At 45.9% G+C, this 18,062-nt stretch overlaps 1 protein-coding gene across 1 annotated transcript in view; it reads right to left on the reverse strand.

Moving 5' to 3' along the window:
* kif5ab (kinesin family member 5A, b) overlaps window positions 1–17,860 on the reverse strand; it is a 153,232-nt gene extending 135,372 nt beyond the window's left edge. Inside the window, exon 1 of the mRNA XM_031824792.1 lies at window positions 17,306–17,860. Coding sequence (XP_031680652.1) covers window positions 17,306–17,434 — 129 coding nt within the window. The 5' untranslated portion in view covers window positions 17,435–17,860. The remainder of the gene's footprint in view (window positions 1–17,305) is intronic.
* Window positions 17,861–18,062: the final 202 nt, after the last annotated feature.

Genomic DNA, 18,062 nt, shown 5'->3' on the forward strand with positions numbered 1-18,062 from the left:
AGATGACGATTAATGTTGACTGCTATTGATGTACAATATGATTAAATCTTTAAGAGTTTATTCGGAAGATAACAGCTCTATAAATATTATTTTGTGGTGCCCCGACTCTCTAGTTAATTACATTTACATGATTAGCTCAAACAGATGATATTAATTACGGAGAAATTATTTTATAGAATAGCATGTCATAGCAATTAATCCGGCATAGACAAAGACACGACAATAGTCTGTCCCACGGTTGGGTAAAGAAAGTTTGTAGTCAACAAAGTATACAGGAGTCAAAGGACAAATAGCAAAATAGCTAAATGCACAATAATTTGTTTTAATATATAACGACTTGGGGCCATTGTAAGTTCAGAGTCACTCGCCCCAACAGTGCCTGTGTGCTGGAGGTGAGCGAAAGCTCGGGAGAGGGGGGAGTGTGGTGGGGGTACCTGTTCCAGACAGGAGGAGACAGGCCAGGGAGAGAGGGGTGAGTGTGGTGGGGGTACCTGTACCAGACAGGGGGAGACAGGCCAGGGAGAGAGGGGGGAGTGTGGTGAGGGTATCTGTACTAGACAGGAGGAGACAGGCCAGGGAGAGAGGGGGGAGTGTGGTGAGGGTATCTGTACCAGACAGGAGGAGACAGGCCAGGGAGAGAGGGGGGAGTGTGGTGAGGGTACCTGTACCAGACAGGAGGAGACAGGCCAGGGAGTGAGGGGTGAGTGTGGTGGGGGTACCTGTACCAGACAGGAGGAGACAGGCCAGGGAGAGAGGGGGGAGTGTGGTGGGGGTACCTGTTCCAGACAGGGGGAGACAGGCCAGGGAGAGAGGGGTGAATATGGTGGGGGTACCTGTACCAGACAGGAGGAGACAGGCCAGGGAGTGAGGGGTGAGTGTGGTGGGGGTACCTGTACCAGACAGGAGGAGACAGGCCAGGGAGAGAGGGGGGAGTGTGGTGGGGGTACCTGTTCCAGACAGGGGGAGACAGGCCAGGGAGAGAGGGGTGAATATGGTGGGGGTACCTGTACCAGACAGGGGGAGACAGGCCAGGGAGAGAGGGGGAAGTGTGGTGGGGGTACCTGTACCAGACAGGGGGAGACAGGCCAGGGAGAGAGGGGAGAGTGTGGTGGGGGTACCTGTACCAGACAGGGGGAGACAGGCCAGGGAGAGAGGGGGGAGTGTGGTGGAGGTACCTGTACCAGACAGGGGGAGACAGGCCAGGGAGAGAGGGGGGAGTGTGGTGAGGGTATCTGTACCAGACAGGAGGAGACAGGCCAGGGAGAGAGGGGGGAGTGTGGTGGGGGTACCTGTACCAGACAGGGGGAGACAGGCCAGGGAGAGAGGGGGGAGTGTGGTGGAGGTACCTGTACCAGACAGGGGGAAACAGGCCAGGGAGAGAGGGGGGAGTGTGGTGAGGGTATCTGTACCAGACAGGAGGAGACAGGCCAGGGAGAGAGGGGGGAGTGTGGTGGAGGTACCTGTACCAGACAGGAGGAGACAGGCCAGGGGAGGGGGGTAAGTGTGGTGGAGGTACCTGTACCAGACAGGAGGAGACAGGCCAGGGAAAGAGGGGGGAGTGTGGTGGAGGTACCTGTTCCAGACAGGGGGAGACAGGCCAGGGAGAGAGGGGTGAATATGGTGGGGGTACCTGTACCAGACAGGGGGAGACAGGCCAGGGAGAGAGGGGTGAGTGTGGTGAGGGTACCTGTACCAGACAGGGGGAGTCAGGCCAGGGAGAGAGGGGTGAGTGTGGTGGAGGTACCTGTACCAGACAGTAGGAGACAGGCCAGGGAGAGAGGGGGGAGTGTGGTGGAGGTACCTGTTCCAGACAGGGAGAGACAGGCCAGGGAGAGAGGGGTGAATATGGTGGGGGTACCTGTACCAGACAAGGGGAGACAGGCCAGGGAGAGAGGGGTGAATATGGTGGGGGTACCTGTACCAGACAAGGGGAGACAGGCCAGGGAGAGAGGGGGGAGTGTGGTGGGGGTACCTGTTCCAGACAGGGGGAGACAGGCCAGGGAGAGAAGGGTGAATATGGTGGGGGTACCTGTACCAGACAAGGGGAGACAGGCCAGGGAGAGAGGGGGGAGTGTGGTGGAGGTACCTGTACCAGACAGGGGGAGACAGGCCAGGGAGAGAGGGGTGAGTGTGGTGGAGGTACCTGTACCAGACAGGGGGAGACAGGCCAGGGAGAGAGGGGGGAGTGTGGTGGAGGTACCTGTACCAGACAGGGGGAGACAGGCCAGGGAGAGAGGGGTGAGTGTGGTGGGGGTACCTGTACCAGACAGGGGGAGACAGGCCAGGGAGAGAGGGGGGAGTGTGGTGGGGGTACCTGTACCAGACAAGGGGAGACAGGCCAGGGAGAGAGGGGGGAGTGTGGTGGAGGTACCTGTACCAAACAGGGGGAGACAGGCCAGGGAGAGAGGGGGGAGTGTGGTGGGGGTACCTGTACCAGACAAGGGGAGACAGGCCAGGGAGAGAGGGGGGAGTGTGGTGGAGGTACCTGTACCAAACAGGGGGAGACAGGCCAGGGAGAGAGGGGGGAGTGTGGTGGGGGTACCGGTACCAGACAGGGGGAGACAGACCAGGGCAGACGGTGAACAGAGAGTGGTGAGTGTGGTGGGGGTACCTGTACCAGACAGGTGGAGTATGCAGCTGTGTCTACCTCTATATGTAAACTACAGAGGTAAGCTCCAGTATGTAAACTATAGTGGTAAGCTGCAGTATGTAAACTATAGTGGTAAGCTGCAGTATGTAAACTATAGTGGTAAGCTGCAGTATGTAAACTACAGAGGTAAGCTGCAGTATGTAAACTATAGTGGTAAGCTGCAGTATGTAAACTATAGTGGTAAGCTGCAGTATGTAAACTATAGTGGTAAGCTGCAGTATGTAAACTATAGTGTTAAGCTGCAGTATGTAAACTATAGTGGTAAGCTGCAGTATGTAAACTATAGTGGTAAGCTGCAGTATGTAAACTATAGTGGTAAGCTGCAGTATGTAAACTATAGAGGTAAGCTGCAGTATGTAAACTATAGTGGTAAGCTGCAGTATGTAAACTATAGAGGTAAGCTGCAGTATGTAAACTACAGAGGTAAGCTGCCAGATAAATGGAAAACTCAAATGGAAAAAGTCTGAACCTTCCACATAGGTTGAAGAATTGATCAGCCAATCAGATTAAACAGTGCAGTAACGTTCCCATGGAAGCTACTTGTCTTAATCTTATTTATTTATTTAACCTTTATTTAACTAGGCAAGTCATTTAAGAACAAATTATTATTTGCAATAACGGCCTACCCCGGGATGACGCAGGGCCAATCCAGTCCCTGGATTCAAACCCGAGACTGTAGTGTCGACTCTTGCCCTGAGATTCAGTGAGTTAGACCGCTGCGCCACTCGGGAGCGTCAGACCTTGGATAGCTTAGTGAGGTATGTTCGCTGGAGGTACTTAACATGGCTATGTACAACAACAACAACAGCAAACCCAATTCAAGAAACTATTCCACGAATGGACAATGTATTAAAACATTACCTGCGCTGCAAGGCCGTGATAATGCCAAGGTACTAGAGCTGCTGTCTGAGACTGAGCTGTGTTGAACAACAAAGAGGGACATATACATAAATGGCAGTTGGTCCGGAACAACGCAGCACGTATCTCACTTAGATGTACACATAGGGAAAGTGTCAGTAGCATGCATGTCAGTCCCTCCTGGCTCAAAGCTGAGGAGAGATTGCCTGCATCACTATTGGTCTTTGTGTGAGGTGTTGGAGGTACTGACTGTCTGTTCAAGCAGTTGGGGCACGGTTCGGACACCTCATCGGTACCACACAAGACATGCTACCAGAGGTCTCTTCACAGTCCCCAGGTCCAGAGATGGAGAGGTGGCAGGTAACCTAGTGGTTAGAGCATTGGCCCAGTAACCAAAAGGTTGCAAGATCAAATCCCCGAGCTGACAAGGTAAAAATCAGTCGTTCTGCCACTGAATAAGGCAGTTAACCCACTGTTCCTAGGCTGTCGTTCTGCCCCTGAACAAGGCAGTTAACCCACTGTTCCTAGGCTGTCATTGAAAATAATAATTTGTTCTTAACTGACTTGCCAAGTTAAATAAATGGAAAAAAGATGACTCATGACTCATCATCACATAAACCAAATCTGTCGGCAGGTGGTTAGAGCGTTGGACCAGTAACTGAAGCTGACAAGGTGAACAATGTGTCACTGAGCAATGCACTTAACCCTAATTGCTCCTGGCTTTCTGCTGACTGTGGCTGTGACCCCACTCTCCGAGAGTGTCTCAAGGGGATTTGGGATATGCAATAAAAACTGTAGTACATTTCTGGAACAAGACAAATATAAGTACCCGCCCGCACGCCAAATGATTATTAAATCCCATTGTCCGTCAGATGCTTGTCCCAGCATTTAACACTTTGAAGTATGGTAACGCGAGACTACCACAGAGGTTACAGGACTTGCTGAGACAAACTAATCTGATGAACATATACTACCCTTCACTCACTCTCTCTCTCTCACACACACACACACACCCTCTCTCTCCCTCTTCACTGTCAGATTCCCTAGAAGAGAAGCTGTGGAGGGAGTAGGACAAACACATTCATTAGTATGATTAGTATGACACAATGAGTGTGCTGAAAACCGATTTTGATGGCTTCCTGCAGTAGAAGGGGAAGAGAGTCGGTGTGTGTGTGTATATGTCTGTTATATGTAATTAATTTTGAATGTAGTTGGGAATACATTTTCCTGGATATTATCTATCAGTCTTTCACAGCCTCTGGTTTCCTGGTTTACCCACTACCACTGTTCTGTATGTGTACAGGGGGTGGGACTGAGAAATAATCTCTGTGTACACAGAATGGCCTTCCAACTGTAATTTCACGGCTTCTGATCCCAGCATGCAGTATAATAATGGTAAATATAACAATCATATAGACCTCATTAGAATTAGAATGGCTTCCAACGTTTGCCTTTCAGGGTACTGTAGGTCATGTGAATTCTAGCGTTGGTCAACTGTCCTGATTTCAGTAAGTCTGTTTTTTCATCCTTCTATGAATCATGGTGCATGTACAATAATATGAAATCAATACAACCCTCACAGTAGCACCAGGCTGATGTACTGTATGTACAGTGTATTTGGAAAATATTCAGACCCCCTGACTTTTTCCCACATTTTGTTCTGTTAGTCTTATTCAAAAATGTATTAAAATTGGGTTTTTTCTGCCCCCATCAATCTGTACACAACACCTCACAATGACAAACCACATTATTTAAAAAAAAAAACATTTTTGCAAGTGTATAAAAAAAAAAAAATGATATCACATTTACATTAGTATTCAGACCCTTTACTCAGTACTTTGTTGAAGCACCTTTGGCAGTAATTACAGCTTGGCTCACCTGTATTTGGGGAGTTTCTCCCATTCTTCTTTGCAGATCCTCTCAAGCTAGTGTCCCAGAGGTCTTCCCAGAGATGTTTGACCTGGTTCAAGTCCGGGCTCTGGCTGGGCCACTCAAGGGCATTCAGAGACTTGTCCCGAGGCCACTCCTGCATTCTTGGCTGTGTGTTTAGGGTCGTTGTCCTGTTGGAAGGTGAACCGTCGCCCCCAGTCTGAGGTCCTGAGCGCTCTGGAGCAGGTTTTCATCAAGGATCTCTCTGTACTTTGCTCCGTCCCAGTCACTGCCACTGGTAAGCGCATGCTCGCAGTTCACGTCCTGGTAATCCGTCTGGCCCTACGGCCTTGTGAATGTTGACCTGTTTTAAGGTCTTACTCACATCGGCTGCGGAGAGCTTGATCACATAGTTTCCAGAACAGCTGGTGCTCTCATGCATGTTTCTGTGTTATTTGCCTTGAAGCGAGCATGGAAGTAGTTTAGCTTGTCTGGTAGGCTCGTGTCACTGGGCAGCTCTCGGCTGTGCTTCCCCTTGTAGTCTGTAATGGTTTGCAAGCCCTGTCACATCCGACGAGCGTCAGAACCATTCTAGTACGATTCAATCTTAGTCCTGTATTGACACTTTGCCTGTTTGATGGTTCTTCAGAGGGCATAGCGGGATTTCTTATAAGCTTCCAGGTTAGAGTCCCGCTCCTTGAAAGAGGCAGCTTTAGCCTTTAGCTCAGTGCAGATGTTGCCTGTAATTCATGTTTTCTGGTTGGGGTATGTATGTATGGTCACTGTGGGGACGACCTCATCGATGCACTTATTGATGAAGCCATTGACAGATGTGGTGTTCTCCTCAATGCCATCGGAGGAATCCTGGAACATATTCCAGTCTGTGCTGCAAAACAGTCCTGTAGGTTAGCATCTGCTTCATCTGACCACTTTTTTTATTGATCGAGTCACTGGTGCTTCCTGCTTTAATTTTTGCTTGTAAGCAGGAATCAGGAGGATAGAATTATGGTTAGATTTGCCAAATGGAGGGCGAGGGAGAGCTTTGTATGTGTCTCTGTGTGTGGAGTAAATGTGATCCAGAGTTCTTTTCCCTCTGGTTGCACATTTAACATGCTGATATAAATTTGGTAAGACAGATTTACATTTCCCTGCATTGAAGTCCCTGACTACTAGGAGCGTCACCTCTGGGTGAGTATTTTCCTGTTTGCTTATGGCGGAATACAGCTCATTGGGTGCTGTCTTAGTGCCAGCATCGGTCTGTGATGGCATGTAGACAGCTATGAAAAATACAGATGAAAACTCTCTCGGTAGATAGTGTGGTCTACAGCTTATCATGAGATACTCTACCTCAGACGAGCGAGATGAGACTACCTTAGATATCAAGCACCAGCTGTTATTTACAGAAATAGATAGTCCGCCGGCCTTTGTCTTAGCAGACGCAACTCTTCTATCCTTCCAATACAGCGTATAACCATCCAGCTGTATGTTGATAATGTCATCGTTCAGTCACGACTCCGTGAAGCATAACATATTACAGTTTTGATTGTCCCATTGGTGGTTTAATCTTCCGCGAAAGGTCATTGACTTTATTTTACAAAGATTGCACGTTTTTCTTGCAGAATGGAAGGAAGTGGGGATTTATGCGATCGCCTGCAAATTCTTAGAAGGCAGCCCTCCTTCTGGCCCCTTTTTCTCTGCCTTCTCTTCACGCAAATGATGGGGATCTGGGCCTGTTCACGGGAAAGCAGTATATCATTCACATCGGGCTCGTAAGACTCGTTAAAGGGGATAAAGGATTCTGCCAGTCCGTGGTGAGTAATCGCAGTTCTGATGTCCAGAAGTTATTTTCGGTCATAAGAGACGGTAGCGGTAACATTATGTACAAAGTAAGATTTTTAAAAAGCCTGTGGTTAGAGCGTTGGACTAGTAACCAAAAGGTTACAAGATCTAACCCCCGAGCTGACAAGGTAAAAATCTGTCGTTCTGCCCCTGAACAGGCAGTTAACCCACTGTTCCTAGGCTGTCATTGAAAATAAGAATTTGTTCTTAACTGACTTGCCTAGTTAAATAAAGGTAAAATAGTCCTTCTGTAGGTAGCCTACCCTTAATTAAATGTGCACTATGCAGAAATCGCTCAGCCATTGCCTTTACATTGTACAATCTAAACATGTTTTCACTAAACCAAAAATATAGTATTTTCAGGTGTTTGAAGCTGGTGTACAACATCAAAAGTAAAATAAGCAAAACCTTCAACTTAAGAACGGGAAGCATAGAAATAGAGCACATTGAACAGATCTACCACTTCTTAGACTGGCTTTCAATGAGAATAGCAGATCTATATCTGACATTTCTATGTGAATTAGGTCAGGTCATCCAAAAAAGTGACACACTGCAGCTTTTATTAAAGTAAAGTGTGATTAAACACTCTACTGTAGTAACCTACACATTTAGCCCAAATACGTCCTGTTGTGTTCTCCTCTCTCGTTCTCTCGCCATCCAAATCAAATCAAATTGATTTATATAGCCCTTCGTACATCAGCTGATATCTCAAAGTGCTGTACAGAAACCCAGCCTAAAACCCCAAACAGCAAGCAATGCAGGTGTAGAAGCACAGTGGCTAGGAAAAACTCCCTAGAAAGGCCAAAACCTAGGAAGAAACCTAGAGAGGAACCAGGCTATGTGGGGTGGCCAGTCCTCTTCTGGCTGTGCCGGGTGGAGATTATAACAGAACATGGCCAAGATGTTCAAATGTTCATAAATGACCAGCATGGTCGAATAATAATAAGGCAGAACAGTTGAAACTGGAGCAGCAGCACGGTCAGGTGGACTGGGGACAGCAAGCAGTCATCATGTCAGTGGAGTCATAGGCAGTGGACTGGCCACATTCTCCAAACATAGAATCCATGGTGCATTTTCTCTACCACTATTCATTAAAACGGCTATCCATACATGGTCATCATCTAGTCGACGTTGATGATTGGATGTTTGGTCGTTAGTCAGACATTCTCTCCAGTCCTGACTATGTATCCTGTCTGATTCCAGGTCTACCATGCAGACTGTTTTGAAGGCCAAGCTGTTGTGGACGGGTCACATTTAACAGAGGTAGGCTGACGACACACGCCTACATCACACATGTACAGTGCCTTGCGAAAGTATTCGGCCCCCTTGAACTTTGCGACCTTTTGCCACATTTCAGGCTTCAAACATAAAGATATAAAACTGTATTTTTTGTGAAGAATCAACAACAAGTGGGACACAATCATAGTTCTTTCCACAGATTCTCGATTGGATTCAGGTCTGGACTTTGACTTGGCCATTCTAACACCTGGATATGTTTATTTTTGAACCATTACATTGTACATTTAGCTTTATGTTTTGGATCATTGTCTTGTTGGAAGACAAATCTCCGTCCCAGTCTCAGGTCTTTTGCAGACTCCATCAGGTTTTCTTCCAGAATGGTCCTGTATTTGGCTCCATCCATCTTCCCATCAATTTTAACCATCTTCCCTGTCCCTGCTGAAGAAAAGCAGGCCCAAACCATGATGCTGCCACCACCATGTTTGACAGTGGGGATGTTGTGTTCAGGGTGATGAGCTGTGTTGCTTTTACGCCAAACATAACGTTTTGCATTGTTGCCAAAAAGTTCAATTTTGGTTCCATCTGACCAGAGCACCTTCTTCCACATGTTTGGTGTGTCTCCCAGGTGGCTTGTGGCAAACTTTAAACGACACTTTTTATGGATATCTTTAAGAAATGGCTTTCTTCTTGCCACTCTTCCATAAAGGCCAGATTTGTGCAATATACGACTGATTGTGCAAAATTATTCAGCCCCTTTACTTTCAGTGCAGCAAACTCTCTCCAGAAGTTCAGTGAGGATCTCTGAATGATCCAATGTTGACCTAAATGACTAATGATGATAAATACAATCCACCTGTGTGTAATCAAGTCTCCGTATAAATGCACCTGCACTGTGATAGTCTCAGAGGTCCGTTAAAAGCGTAGAGAGCATCATGAAGAACAAGGAACACACCAGGCAGGTCCGAGATACTGTTGTGAAGAAGTTTAAAGCCGGATTTGGATACAAAAAGATTTCCCAAGCTTTAAACATCCCAAGGAGCACTGTGCAAGCGATAATATTGAAATGGAAGGAGTATCAGACCACTGCAAATCTACCAAGACCTGGCCGTCCCTCTAAACTTTCAGCTCATACAAGGAGAAGACTGATCAGAGATGCAGCCAAGAGGCCCATGATCACTCTGGATGAACTGCAGAGATCTACAGCTGAGGTGGGAGACTCTGTCCATAGGACAACAATCAGTCGTATATTGCACAAATCTGGCCTTCATGGAAGAGTGGCAAGAAGAAAGCCATTACTTAAAGATATCCATAAAAAGTGTTGTTTAAAGTTTGCCACAAGCCACCTGGGAGACACACCAAACATGTGGAAGAAGGTGCTCTGGTCAGATGAAACCAAAATTGAACTTTTTGGCAACAATGCAAAACATTATGTTTGGCGTAAAAGCAACACAGCTCATCACCCTGAACACAACATCCCCACTGTCAAACATGGTGGTGGCAGCATCATGGTTTGGGCCTGCTTTTCTTCAGCAGGGACAGGGAAGATGGTTAAAATTGATGGGAAGATGGATGGGGCCAAATACAGGACCATTCTGGAAGAAAACCTGATGGAGTCTGCAAAAGACCTGAGACTGGGACGGAGATTTGTCTTCCAACAAGACAATGATCCAAAACATAAAGCTAAATGTACAATGGAATGGTTCAAAAATAAACATATCCAGGTGTTAGAATGGCCAAGTCAAAGTCCAGACCTGAATCCAATCGAGAATCTGTGGAAAGAACTGAAAACTGCTGTTCACAAATACTCTCCATCCAACCTCACTGAGCTCGAGCTGTTTTGCAAGGAGGAATGGGAAAAAATTTCAGTCTTTCGATGTGCAAAACTGAGAGACATACCCCAAGCGACTTACCGCTGTATTCGCAGCAAAAGGTGGCGCTACAAAGTATTAAATTAAGGGGGCTGAATAATTTTGCACGCCCAATTTTTCAGTTTTTGATTTGTTAAAAAGTTTGAAATATCCAATAAATGTCGTTCCACTTCATGATTGTGTCCCACTTGTTGTTGATTCTTCACAAAAAAATACAGTTTTATATCTTTATGTTTGAAGCCTGAAATGTGGCAAAAGGTCGCAAAGTTCAATGGGGCCGAATACTTTCGCAAGGCACTGTATGTGTTGGCTATCCACACTTCTCATCAACACGTTGTCCATAGACACTAATCCCAGATCCGTTTGGTTCATTTCTACATAATTAGTTTAGGGTTAGGATTTTGCTGATTTTGCTGATCCTAGATCTGTGACTAAGGGCAGCCCCTGAACCTAGAGTCGGGTACATGTATATGAGATGTATCTATCACTGATGTGGTGTCCTCTTCGTTGTGTTGTCCAGCTACATGCTTTGTCTTGGCCAGGTCTCAGTTGTAAATGAGAACTTGTTCTCAACTGGCCTACCTGGTTAAATAAAGGTGTTCTCAACTAGCCTACCTGGTTAAATAAAGGTGAGAAAAAAATACATAACATGCAGTGTACACTAGGGAGAAGGACTCCTACCGACCTCATAGAGTGGTACAGACCTGGGAGCTGCAACAGTTTATATGGTATATAACATGCAGAGTACAGCAGGGAGAAGGACTCCTACCGACCTCATAGAGTGGTACAGACCTGGGAGCTGCAACAGTTTATATGGTATATAACATGCAGAGTACAGCAGGGAGAAGGACTCCTACCGACCTCATAGAGTGGTACAGACCTGGGAGCTGCAACAGTTTATATGGTATATAACATGCAGAGTACAGCAGGGAGAAGGACTCCTACCGACCTCATAGAGTGGTACAGACCTGGGAGCTGCAACAGTTTATATGGTATATAACATGCAGAGTACAGCAGGGAGAAGGACTCCTACCGACCTCATAGAGTGGTACAGACCTGGGAGCTGCAACAGTTTATATGGTATATAACATGCAGAGTACAGCAGGGAGAAGGACTCCTACCGACCTCATAGAGTGGTACAGACCTGGGAGCTGCAACAGTTTATATGGTATATAACATGCAGAGTACAGCAGGGAGAAGGACTCCTACCGACCTCATAGAGTGGTACAGACCTGGGAGCTGCAACAGTTTATATGGTATATAATGACATTTTCATTTCAATTCCATTTTAACGGGTGTTGTTTTTGATTTATTGTGTTAGTCATACCTCCATTGGAGCAGACCTGGGGATTTTGGGGGCAGAGATCTGAACATGTATCCCCAGGACCTTGGCAACCGGTTGCTACGGATATAAACCGGCCTCCGGGACAGTTACACAGAGACGGTTAAGTTTGATGTACGATAAATCACACTAATAATTTCCAGTGTCACTCTTTTTTTTATTTGAAATGTACACAGTAACTGAAATTTCTTGCCTAGAGCGGGGAACCTTGAACGATATTTGTAGGAATTGTGGGCATGGGAATCTAAATAATTATTATAACGTGACGTTAGAACGAGAAGCTGTTAATGATCCTGAAATCAATATAACCCTCGTAATAACACCAGGCTGATGTCTGGTGAAATCAATATAACCCTCGTAATAACACCAGGCTGATATCTGGTGAAATCAATATAACCCTCGTAATAACACCAGGCTGATGTCTGGTGAAATAAATATAACCCTCGTAATAACACCAGGCTGATGTCTGGTGAAATCAATATAACCCTCGTAATAACACCAGGCTGATGTCTGGTGAAATCAATATAACCCTCGTAATAACACCAGGCATATTACTATAAGGTATGATGATAGACCGTATAAAGAACAGACCAGATATTCACTATTATTTCTGATGAGTCTGTTGTTATTTGTATTGCCAGCTGTTTAGATGAGAGAAGAAAATAGGAAATAAGCAAACACTACATGACCAAAAGTATGTGGACACCTGCTCGTCTCACATCTCATTCCAAAATAATGGGCATTAATATGGAGTTGGTCCCCCTTTTGCTGCTATAACAGCCTCCATTCTTCTGGGAAGGCTTTCCACTAGATGTTGGAACATTGCTGCGGGGACTTGCTTCCATTCAGCCACAAGAGCATTAGTGATGTTGGGCACTGATGTTAGGCGATTAGGCCTGGCTCTCAGTCGGCGTTCCAATTCATCCCAAAGGTGTTCGATGGGGTTGAGGTCAGGGCCCTGTGCAGGCCAGTCGAGTTCTTCCACACCGATCTCGACAAACCATTTCTGGATGGACCTCGCTTTGTCCACAGGGGCATTGTCATGCAGAAACAGGAAAGGGCCTTCCCAAAACTGTTCCCACAACGTTGGAAGCACAGAATTGTCTAGAATGTCATTGTGTGCTGTAGCGTTAAGATTTCCCTTCACTGGGTCAAAGGGGCCTAGCCCGAACCATGAAAAACAGCCCAAGACCATTATTCCTCCTCCACCAAACTTTACACTTGGCACTATGCATTGTGTACCACTTCGCAGCTGAGCCGTTGTTGCTTCTAGATGTTGCCACTATATATAGTGTATGAGGCTTTACATTTGTAGTAATACCGACTTCATCATTATTGACTACAGTCTAAAACCTAGTGGACTAGTAGACTAGGTGGGGTGTGGATATTTTCATGTGTGAGTGTGCGTGTGCACAAAATGCAATTTGGACTCAGTCTCAAAAACATTTTGCATCATAACATTTGAATATACAGATGTACTGTAGGATCTTAATTTGATCACCCTGTTGTAGGATAACTTTCCTGGTAGGCAGGAAATGTAAAACTTGTAGTGTACAGTATTTGAGGTTTGAAAATGCCTTTGAAGTTTCTAATTTCCACTTTGAAATGTATCAACCCCTAAAAAATGTTTTAAATATTTATGATCCACATAATAATTCACATTTCCTGTTGCAAAAGGATTATTTTCCTGCTCTAGCAAACTGGCTCAAATTAATATCCTACATCTGTAGAGTGGCATAATCTTGCCACATACAGTATGCCACAATTTTGCTGATGTCAAACAGACATCTAAATTATACAATGCCCTCACTTTACATCTAAAGCGCCTTCAGAAAGTATTCACACCCCTTGTCTTTTTCCACATTTTGTTGTGTTACCAGGTGGGATTAAATATATTTAATTGTCATATTTTGTCAATGATCTACACAAAATACTCTAATGTCAAAGTGTCAAATAATATTTGTTTTAAAAAAAAAGATGAGAAAAAAAAAAGACTAATACATGTATATCTTGATTACATGTATTCAACCACCTCAGCTTTGAGTCTTTCTGGGCACATTTTCGAAGAGGTTTCATCACCTGGATTATAATAATATAATATTTGCACATACGTCTTTTTAAAATTCTTTAAGCTCTGTCAAGTTGGTTGTTGATCATTGCTAGACAGCCGTTTTCAAGTCTTGTCATATATTTTCAAGGCGATTTAACTCAAAACTGTAACTAGGCCACTCAGGAACATTCAATGTCTTCTTGGTAAGCAACTCCAGTGTATATTTGGCCTTGTGTTTTAGGTTATTGTCCTGCTGAAAGGTGACTTTGTATCCCAGTGTCCTTTGGAAAGCAGACTGAACCAGGTTTTCCTCTAAGATTTTGCCTGTTCTTAGCTCCATTCCCTTTCTTTTTAGCCTAAAAAAAACGTCCTAGTCCTTGGCCATTGACAAGCACATCTATTTATGATGCAGTCACCACCGCGCTTGAAAATATGGAGAATTGTACTCAGTTATGTGTTCTGATGGATTTTTCATAAAGTTAATATTTTAGTGCCTTATTGCAAACAAGATTCATGTTTTGGAGTATTTTATTCTGTACAGGCTTCCATCTTTTCACTCTGTCAGTTAGGTTAGTATTGTGGAGGAACTACAATGTTGTTGGTCCATCCTCAGTTTTCTCCTGTCACAGCCATTAAACTCTGTAACTGTTTTAAAGTCACCATTGGTGAAATTGTACAAACATTGTAAAAATAAACCTTCGGGTTGCTGCCGCTAAGAATATGAACGAACAGCATGACAGCAGGCTGCCTTGTCAATGCAGAAATAAATAATAAACAAAAGTGAAATAAACAATCTCTCTCTTGATCTGTCTCGCTCCCCATCGCTCTCTCTCTTGATCTGTCTCGCTCCCCATCGCTCTCTCTCTCTTGATCTGTCTCGCTCCCCATCGCTCTCTCTCTTGATCTGTCTCGCTCCCCATCGCTCTCTCTCTCTTGATCTGTCTCGCTCCCCATCGCTCTCTCTCTCTTGATCTGTCTCGCTCCCCATCGCTCTCTCCCTCTCTCTCTCTCTTGATCTGTCTCGCTCCCCATCGCTCTCTCCCTCTCTCTCTCTCTTGATCTGTCTCGCTCCCCATCGCTCTCTCTCTTGATCTGTCTCGCTCCCCATCGCTCTCTCTCTTGATCTGTCTCGCTCCCCATCGCTCTCTCTCTTGATCTGTCTCGCTCCCCATCGCTCTCTCTCTTGATCTGTCTCGCTCCCCATCGCTCTCTCTCTTGATCTGTCTCGCTCCCCATCGCTCTCTCTCTTGATCTGTCTCGCTCCCCATCGCTCTCTCTCTTGATCTGTCTCGCTCCCCATCGCTCTCTCTCTTGATCTGTCTCGCTCCCCATCGCTCTCTCTCTTGATCTGTCTCGCTCCCCATCGCTCTCTCTCTTGATCTGTCTCGCTCCCCATCGCTCTCTCTCTTGATCTGTCTCGCTCCCCATCGCTCTCTCCCTCTCTCTCTCTCTTGATCTGTCTCGCTCCCCATCGCTCTCTCTCTTGATCTGTCTCGCTCCCCATCGCTCTCTCTCTTGATCTGTCTCGCTCCCCATCGCTCTCTCCCTCTCTCTCTCTCTTGATCTGTCTCGCTCCCCATCGCTCTCTCCCTCTCTCTCTCTCTCTTGATCTGTCTCGCTCCCCATCGCTCTCTCTCTTGATCTGTCTCGCTCCCCATCGCTCTCTCTCTTGATCTGTCTCGCTCCCCATCGCTCTCTCTCTTGATCTGTCTCGCTCCCCATCGCTCTCTCTCTTGATCTGTCTCGCTCCCCATCGCTCTCTCTCTTGATCTGTCTCGCTCCCCATCGCTCTCTCTCTTGATCTGTCTCGCTCCCCATCGCTCTCTCTCTTGATCTGTCTCGCTCCCCATCGCTCTCTCCCTCTCTCTCTCTCTTGATCTGTCTCGCTCCCCATCGCTCTCTCCCTCTCTCTCTCTCTTGATCTGTCTCGCTCCCCATCGCTCTCTCTCTTGATCTGTCTCGCTCCCCATCGCTCTCTCCCTCTCTCTCTCTCTTGATCTGTCTCGCTCCCCATCGCTCTCTCTCTTGATCTGTCTCGCTCCCCATCGCTCTCTCTCTTGATCTGTCTCGCTCCCCATCGCTCTCTCTCTTGATCTGTCTCGCTCCCCATCGCTCTCTCTCTTGATCTGTCTCGCTCCCCATCGCTCTCTCTCTTGATCTGTCTCGCTCCCCATCGCTCTCTCCCTCTCTCTCTCTCTCTCTCTTGATCTGTCTCGCTCCCCATCGCTCTCTCTCTTGATCTGTCTCGCTCCCCATCGCTCTCTCTCTTGATCTGTCTCGCTCCCCATCGCTCTCTCCCTCTCTCTCTCTCTCTTGATCTGTCTCGCTCCCCATCGCTCTCTCTCTTGATCTGTCTCGCTCCCCATCGCTCTCTCTCTTGATCTGTCTCGCTCCCCATCGCTCTCTCTCTTGATCTGTCTCGCTCCCCATCGCTCTCTCTCTTGATCTGTCTCGCTCCCCATCACTCTCTCTCTTGATCTGTCTCGCTCCCCATCGCTCTCTCTCTCTCTCTCTCTCTCAAAGTCCAAAAGCACAGCCTACATATGATCAATCATTTTTACATGTTATTAATGACGTGGGACACACCAGTCAATATCAGATCAATTCAGGCCACATGAATTAGTCCAAAACCTGGGGCCGCCCATGCGTAAAAATGTATGATGTAAGATGCTTGGGACTAAAGAATCTGCTAAATGTCATGTTATTAGTATATTATTAAAGAGGTATTGATGAGGCAATCAGTCAGTCCCTGTGATATAACAGTCAATAGTTATTTATTGCCTGGGGTTCGGTCCCAAATGGCACCCGATCCCTTTTATAATACACTGCTTTGTACAAGGGCCCATGAGGGTCAAAAGTAGGGCACTATATAGGGAATATGGTGCCATTTGGGATGCAGAGCTGGAAAATGTCAAGCCTGTTGGATGTCCTTTGTGAAACTCATAACCATTGATCCACACAGCACTATAAAGCCATGCTAAGTGACCTTGGTTAATTGAGACGACAGAACCCTAGTGTAAACAGGCCATGCCAGGAGCTCTCTTCCAATAATTAATAGATTAACAGTGAAGCCTGATTGGCTGATACATACCTACAGCCTATTACTATAAGGTATGCTGTATATCGGGTGTGTGCTATACAGCATAAACATAGGATTGAATTTACGCAATGACGTGACTTGCATTCATCCCGCAAACTGATGCTGCAACATGAACTCATCAATGGCATTATTTATCTGGCTGGACAGAGTAGCCTAGTCTACATTCAGACATGAACTATTGACAGTGAATGATGCGAGAAGGTGATGAGGAGGAGGAGGAGGAGGAGGAGGAGGAGGATGCCAATCAATATCTGTATGATATCATCAAAAACAGTTACTTGGAATAAAACAAGTGTGAACTTTCAGGGGAAAGGAGTCCAGACTTGACCGGTAGTCAGAGGATGATGTTGGATGATAGTATGTATCCTGAAGACATAGTGTATGTTCTGCATGACCGTTAAGATGATGCCTCATCTTCAGACATCATCACTAACATGGCAGACAACAAATCTTGTCAAAATAATGAATGAGCAGCAGAATATCAACTTACCGCTATGCTGACAGTGTCATCAGCTTGGAATGAGGGGATGAATTTGTCTCCACGGATTATTTCGGACTGATTTAGAGGACGGAAGCGACATAGCACCTTGATGTTACATTCTGCGCTAACATCGGCCATTGTGAGAAAGAAATCGGATGTGCCTCAAAAAAGGCAAAGGGGATTTTTTTGGAAACCTATAACTTACTTGTTCGCTTACACTATTTAGTCTTATCTATCATATGCATATCAATGCAGACACTCTTTTTTTTAGATGGGCAAGTTGAGCGTTTGCAAGAATGATAATTTCAAGCTTTTGTGCTTGAAATAAGAACAGTTTCGATCAAAATAAAAATGTAAATTAGGTTATGTAAATGTTGGAGAGTTTGCTTACTTCAAATAGACCAGAAAAACACATATATGTCACTATAACGTTTCTGCTAATTTGTCCATGCAGTTCTTTAGAATTGAAATGTGAGAGTATTCCCGAGCGGATCCGGCTCCAGACGGTCGGTCAGCTGTTGTAGCGAGAGATGCAGGAGGAGAGATTTTTGAAGCATGAGCTTGCCGAGCGCTGTGCTTCACTGGTAGCTCTCTGGTCTTTTAACAAGCACGGGGCGTGGCCTGCACTGATCCAGGCAACGTTATTAAAGTGGTAGCCTATTCGCATCCCTCTCATCAGCACCACTGCTGCGCTGAAGATGGAGCGGTTGCCTATGGACAATTGTTGTTATTGTATAATAGCCCCATCATGCGAATATGGTTTGAC

The sequence above is a fragment of the Oncorhynchus kisutch genome, linkage group LG1 (assembly GCF_002021735.2).
Source record: "Oncorhynchus kisutch isolate 150728-3 linkage group LG1, Okis_V2, whole genome shotgun sequence".
NCBI classification, from domain to species: domain Eukaryota; kingdom Metazoa; phylum Chordata; class Actinopteri; order Salmoniformes; family Salmonidae; genus Oncorhynchus; species Oncorhynchus kisutch.